Source organism: Alosa pseudoharengus, unplaced genomic scaffold, assembly GCF_046254945.1.
Source record: "Alosa pseudoharengus isolate Yale_2024_CS ecotype anadromous, Long Island Sound unplaced genomic scaffold, YU_APseudo_1.1 YU_APseudo_1.1_scf_17, whole genome shotgun sequence".
Classification (NCBI taxonomy): Eukaryota; Metazoa; Chordata; class Actinopteri; order Clupeiformes; family Clupeidae; genus Alosa; species Alosa pseudoharengus.
In genome coordinates this window covers 2,541,091-2,548,330 of record NW_027468640.1, presented here as the reverse complement: position 1 = coordinate 2,548,330, position 7,240 = coordinate 2,541,091, and the positions used below count along the sequence as shown (strand labels likewise).

The 7,240-nt window shown below is 44.0% G+C and overlaps 1 protein-coding gene across 2 annotated transcripts in view; it reads right to left on the bottom strand.

The window, feature by feature from the left end:
* Positions 1 to 5,811: 5,811 nt before the first annotated feature.
* rap1gds1 (RAP1, GTP-GDP dissociation stimulator 1) overlaps positions 5,812 to 7,240 on the bottom strand; it is an 80,583-nt gene continuing 79,154 nt past the window's right edge. The window contains exon 14 of one of the 2 annotated variants that reach the window (XM_076288451.1): positions 5,812 to 6,090. In XM_076288451.1, coding sequence (XP_076144566.1) covers positions 5,963 to 6,090 — 128 coding nt within the window. In that variant the 3' untranslated portion in view covers positions 5,812 to 5,962. The remainder of the gene's footprint in view (positions 6,091 to 7,240) is intronic. The other variant, XM_076288450.1, reaches the window with a different exon arrangement.

Genomic DNA, 7,240 nt, shown 5'->3' with positions numbered 1-7,240 from the left:
TCTACATTGCACTATATTTCTTGACCTGTCTCTGTATATTTCATCACCTTTCTATACGTTGCATCACATTGCATGCATACTGTAGCTACATGAATCACAGCTAAGATCCTTGGTTGCTATGAAGGCCAGTCGTTCTAAATGGATGGTTGCTATGGCCAAAGGCCAGTTATCTCTGCCGTTGTCAAGCGGGCATATCCTAACTTTATCTTATTTTAAACATCTCTATTTTACTTAGCCTACTTCCATACAGTGAGTCCCATTAAGAAGTGGCCACTTCATTCGCGCTTACCGTGATTCACAGCAGCAACATTATTAAATTAATCTGTCACCATATGCCTATGCCAACGTTTGCAAAGAGGAGAATCTTTTAATTTGATTCACAATGAAACGTTACATTTAATGTACATGTAAACAATGAGTAGGCTAGTTTTGGTTGTTGTTGGTGGTGTTACTGCATTCCTTAGTTATTATGCCTACAATGCAAAATTGTTCCCTCGTGATTGTTAGACGCATTTCAAAACATGAAATGCGTCGTGAAATGCCACCACAAAACATTGTTTGTGAATCGGTCTTATTAGGAGTCCTCGCTTAAGCTGTCACAGACTCAGGCGCTACTTAGGGCTAAAATGCTTCCTGAATTACTCTTAGTAAAAAAAAATAGGAGTCCTAAAGTTACGAGTGACGAAGTTACGAGTACAAGCATATCAAGCAACATAAATCTCATAACGTTAACGTTACAGCAACATCTCCTCCCTGACATAGCTAGCTAGCTTCTAGCCACACAAGAAATGAATGATTTTAAATCTCCGCTTAGCATTCTAATAACAGAAGGGGCACATTTATGTTGACCACTACAACATGACTCATTATGTCTGTAACTCTATAAAACACTTACTTTCATAAAGGAAGCACGCCATCCAGCACATACACATGGAAACCGATATTTTAGGTACTTGGCCACGAACTCAAACGTGTCTCCCTGAAGCTCTTCTAGAATCTTTGCTCTGAAGGCTGCGTTGCTATGGCAACATCAAATAAACGGAGAGTCTTTTCAAGGTATTTCCTGCTTGTACTGTCGTCAAATCCATGCTTTGAGGAAAAAAATCTTTTTATCATAGTTCCCTCTTCAATGAGCGATTACCAGCTCGTTTTTGTAACAGAGATAGCTGTTTATTGTCCCTAGGTTTACAGAAACACCTATTCATATTAATACGTATGGAAATCAAGTTAACGCCGCCGACCACTGTTTGTCTATTACATGGCCCAGAATGCCTTGCATGTCTTTACAACAAAACAACACAGTAAAACCTAAATGCCCGTAAACATATGCATTTGCATACTTGTAACATTTTTAATAATACTCTCCCATCATGATATTTAACAATAATGCAAAATTTAATTTGAATACCGTCAATGTGAAAACAACTGTATTATGTAAGCTATATATAGCTACTGTTCTCCTTGCTATTTCAGTTCGTAAGTCCATACTATCCCATGGCAGAGCAAGGATTTCATGATTGGGCAAGGTTGCCCGGAGACATTGTGGATACCCAGAGGCATTGAGCATACTTGGAAGGCATTGTGATAGAAGGTGACCGGTGCAAAGGTGAATGGTGGGAGTTACCAAATACCTGTGGGTGGTTTGCCAAATCATGGAAACTTTTGGAATATTTCTTTTTTTTTTTAGCTTATGCACCCTCACACTGGAGTCCCCAGTTCATATACAAAATTTGGTATCGATATGTGACAGTGTTCCTGAGATATGGACGACTTCCTGTTTCGGAGCTTCGCCGCCGATTTCGTTTGGCTGTAACGGGCAAACGCTTTCGAAAATCAAAAATCCTTCTAGTAACTTTTGTGAGGCTTGGTCCAATGATAATGTACGTCAAGTTTCGTGGCGTTCGGACCAAATTTGTGACCTGTGAAAATTTAGTTTCGCTTTCTATTCAATCCAATATGGCGGACGAACGACACGCCCACTTGACGTCATCTTCTCGAGCAAGTTACACCGGTACTGCCCGGACGTTTTAAAGTTGGAACGGTGTCTCTGTCTCAAAGGGCCTAGGCACAGGGAGAAAAAATTTAAGGGAGACGGGAATAATAATAATATTAATAATAATAAGAAAACTTAAGAAGAACAATAAGTGTGCTGCTTTGCAAGCACACTTAATAACTGTGTGATGTACTGTCACAAAGTTACAAAGGCTAGATTATTCTTTTATTTTTCTACCGGATAACAAGCATCTTTGAACTGACCACATTTCAGCCCTCTAGGTCTTGACTTGATATGACTTGAGTCCTAGCATTAGGTCTTGTCATGCTGTGTGCAAAAGTAGATCAATATTGAATGACAACATGAGTACTTTAGACCATTATTTGCCAAGGTATGCTCATGCATTTGGTAAAATGCCCTATGAAAACTCCCCATAGGACTTTGGGTTATCCAAAATGCATACTGGCAATCAAATACTTACTGCATATGAACCCCACATAAGCATAATCTTGGCCTCAAATGAAAGGTAATACTCTGAAGTTTCATGCTTGCATTTGGATTGTAGGCTACTTCAGGTTCTGATATGACTACACTAAATATGGAATAATTACAAAAAATACAAATCTTTACAATTTCTATTTCAATTCAATTGGTGTGTATAGGACGGGCTATATTTCTGCACAACTAATATTGGATCAACCTGTAACTGACCTGGGGCTGGTGTATGCTAGCTGGTGATGCTAGTTGCGCGTGTAAATCCTCACACCCCTAACCTTAACAACGCTTCTAACCGTTGAGTTGGAAGCCTGGGCTTTTAGCTCAGTGGTTAAAGCGCTCGACTCCCATGCCAGTGTGTGTTGACGTGGCGGGGGGGGGGTGATTGTTGACGGGAATGTCACTCAAAACTTGAGAGCCCTGTGGTGGCAGCATGGAGGGGAGTGTCTCCAGGACGCTGGTTTCACTGTTAAGCCTTCATGAGGTGTCGTGGGCCTAACTTAACGAAACATCGGTGAATGAGGGTGCCCACTTGATAACCCCAATGACATTCTGCATACTACTGCTGCTAGTTGGGCCATTTGTCTTGTGTCTGTGACCATTGGTTGGCAGATTGGTGGTTAGCGTGCTTTTTTTAAAAGTTAATTTGGGTAAGGGCTTCTGAATGTGTTTTTACCTTGGATTTTGGCACAAGGGATTATAACACCTAATCCTGTCTTATTAATGTAATCATGTAGTCTAATATACAGCAGTCTGTCATGTAGTCATATAGTCTAAAGCAGAGGTTCTCAACCAAGGCGCATCTACTTACGGTTGCTGATTATGGTGAATGCCACACACACATTATTAAAGGCTATTACCAGGGGTAAATGCCACACACACATTATTAAAGGCTATTACCAGGGCTATTCTTTTTCACATGCCCATATGTGCTCTATACAGTTTTTTGTTGCTAGAGCAGGCAGGTAAAATGTTGCTAAATCTGACAATTGCAACATATCGTAACAACCGTGCTTATAGCTGATAAACTATGGCAAGCTTGCCTAGAAAGAGTTGTGAGATGGATGACAGCTTCTCATCATGAAAACAAACTGAACATGGTAGCCTACCAAATCTCTTGTTAATGAATACATTTAAAAACACCCATTTAGCCTATTTCCTTAGCCTGTACAAAAAACGATTTGGGTTCTTCAAAAATCCACGGCACACCAGTTGAGAACCACTGCTCTAGTAGCCTATCTAGTGTCTAGACTCAGTTGGTGGGTTTGTTAGGTAGAACTGAGTGTGTGTGTGTGTGTGTGTGTGTGTAAATATTGCACTAGCAATTGAGGAGTGTGACGTGCAGAGGTTAAAAACCCCAAATAAGACACAAGCACAGCATTACCAGCAATCCTCTTTAATAGCCCATCCATTCAAATGTACAGTCCCTTCATCACATGTGTTATTGTCAGCTATGTCATCTTCAGACTAAACAGAAATCTCTAGACGGTTACAGATTGCTCTAGAATTTGTGTTGGGTAAAAACGCATGTCTTCTTCTTCTTCTGGTTTAGTTGATAAGTTTCAGGTCCTACCTGACAGAGAGGTGTAGCATACGCCCCCGAGTGGTGGGGAGGTGGTATGACGCATGCAGGGAGGTGGGGTCTGAACTCCATCCTCTCTGGGGGGAGAGAGAGGGCTAGGCGGGACTTTACACATGCAAAAATATTCATTTGGCAAAATAAACACTTAAAATATAAAATAAACAAAAACAAACAAACAAAAGCAATGTACCACAGAACTAAACGTAGACATAATGCCAACTCATCCAAGGAGCCAATGCAGACACACACACACACATACACACACACACACACTAAACGTAGACATAATGCCAGCTCATCCAAGGAGCCAATGCAGACACACACACACACATACACACACACACACACACTAAACGTAGACATAATGCCAACTCATCCAAGGAGCCAATGCAGACACACACACACACACACACACACACACACACACACTAAACGTAGACATAATGCCAACTCATCCAAGGAGCCAATGCAGACACACACACACACATACACACACACACACACACTCCCTCCCTCCTTCCCCTAGAGATGGGGCCAACTTTTCTCTACACACACTTGCTCACACACACACACACACCTAGTCCTTGTGGTTCATCAAAGCTGTTGATTCTAGGCTTCATGCAGCCTGATTTACTCACTGTTCCCCTTCCCGTAAAACATAAGATAAAATAAATACCCACACCTCACACACACACACACACGGGCGCGCGTCACGCACACACACACACCTCCTAATCACAATTGCTTTGTTATGTTGGTACAGTAAAATTACTGTTGTTAACTCACATCAAACAGCAGACTAGTGATAGGGCACACACACACACACACACACACACACACACACACACGTTTCCAGCACAGGGACTTCAAGAGTGGATATGAATGTGGTCCAGGGGGCGCTAGGACCCAGGGGGCGCTGCCGAGTGCTCCTGGCCTCCAGTTTACAGTGAACGCTACTTGACTCTACACAGACACGTCAGGGGCGGGTCACAGCCAGACGGAGGCATCTCATTGGATGGTGGAGAGGCAGGACAATCAGGGGAAAGAATCTCATTGGATGGTGGAGGTGAGGGCCTAGTTGTAAGGGTATGGGTGGGTTTCAACATGGCCGACAGATAGACCATCAACTCTGAGTATGTGTGTCTATGTACACGTGTGTAGTTATCTGTGTATGCGTAGTTTGTACATGGCTGATGGCTTAAGTGTGTGTGTTCATCTGAGTATGGGTGTGTTTCAACATGGCTGATGGCTTGTGTGTGTGTGTGTGTGTGTGTGTGTGTGTGTGTGTGTGTGTGTGTGTGTGTGTGTGTTCATCTGAGTATGGGTGGGTTTCAACATCGCTGACACAGAGACACCATCAACAGGATTAAGAAACATGCATATTGGAACCGCAGCTTAACACATGTAGGGTTTTCTGTGTGTGTGTGTGTGCGTGTGTGTGTGTGCGTGCGTGTGTGTGTGTATGTGTGTGCGTGTGTGTGCGTGTGTGTGTGACGTCATGGCAATATTGTTGTTGGTCATTTCTTCCTGCCTGCTCTGTTCCTATTCTAGGTTATTATGTAGTGGGGGGTCAGGGGTCAGGGGGGTTCACAGCTACGGTCTTCAGAGTGTTACTCTGTATCTCTCTATTGCGGAAGGGGTGTGTGTGTGTGTGTGTGTGGGAGGGGGGGGGGACCTGATCCGGTCTACCTGTACACACACTGTGTGTGGGTGGGGGGTGGGGGGGGGTACCTTGGCACATGACAACGGGTCACACAGGTTTTTCTCAGGGTGGGGGGGGGGGTCATGGGCAGGCAGTGAGAGGGGGAGTGTGTGTGTGTGTGGTGTGTGTGTCATGGGCGGTATATGTGTGTGTGTGTGTGTGTGTGTGTGTGTGTGTGTGTAAGAGTCCTCTAGCTCTGTGCGGTCAGTCTCTGCTCAGTCAGAGAGGCCTGGTGGGACACGGTCTTGTTCTCGTGCGAGCGCAGCTTGGACACCACGTCTATGAAGGCCAGCGACTGGACCTCTCTGTGGAGGGGCTCTGGGGAGGGGGGGAAGAGAGGGAGAGAGAGAGAGAGGGAGGGAGAGGGGGAGAGAGAGAGAGAGAGGGAGAGAGAAAGTGAGAAAGAGGGAGAGAGGGAAGGGTGTATAGGGGGGTAGAGAGAGAGGGATGTATAGGGGAGTAGAGAGAGAGGGAGAGAGAGGGATGTATAGGGGAGTAGAGAGAGAAAGAGAGAGAGAGGGATGTATAGGGGAGTAGAGAGAGAGATGTATAGGGGAGTAGAGAGAGAGAGAGGGATGTATAGGGGAGTAGAGAGAGAAAGAGAGAGAGAGAGGGATGTATAGGGGAGTAGAGAGAGAGAAAAAACAGGGAAGTTAGAAAAAGTCAGTAATACTATACTCTTGTGTGTGTGTGTGTGTGTGTGTTTGTGTGTGTGTGTGTGTGTGTGTATGAATGAGTGTGTGAGTTTATGTATGTGTGTGTGTGTGTGTGTGTGTGTGTGTATGAGAGAGTGAGTGTGTGTGTGAGTGTGTGTATGAGTGAGTGAGTAAGTGTGTGTGTGTGTGTGTGTGTGCGTGAGTACCTGAGCCTATACGAGAGCAGATCAGGATCATGGAGTTGTATTGGCGTATGTGTGTGAGTGTGTGTATGAGTGTGTGTGTGTGTGTGTGTGTATGAGTGTGTGTATGAGTGTGTGTGTGTGTGTGTATGAGTGAGTGAGTGAGTGAGTGAGTGAGTGAATGAGTGAATGAGTGTGTGTTTGTGAGAGTGAGTGTGAGTATGAGTGTGTGTGTGAGTGTGTGTATGAGTGAGTGAGTGTGTGTGTGTGTCAGGGTTTCTGTTGTCCGGTAATTACCGTTCCGACATTGGCCGGAAAAAAAATGAAATGTCTGACAAAATTAAATCTCTCCGGTCAAATTGTCCTATTGAAATTGGCTAATAATCCCGTCCCCTAATGCAATCTGAATTTGAGAATAAGCCTTAATATGTAGGCCTAAGCCTATATTATACGTCCTCTGGCTATGTTTTTAAATGAACAGGCTCTACCGTTTGAAAAGTAGCCTAAGCTATTAAACAACACGCATAGCCTACATTTCAAATAGAAAGCGCACGCTTAAAACGTCCATGTTAAACAACGAACATGAGTGAGGCGGTTCAAACATGGCCAGGCCCAGGCAGACTAGCCTTA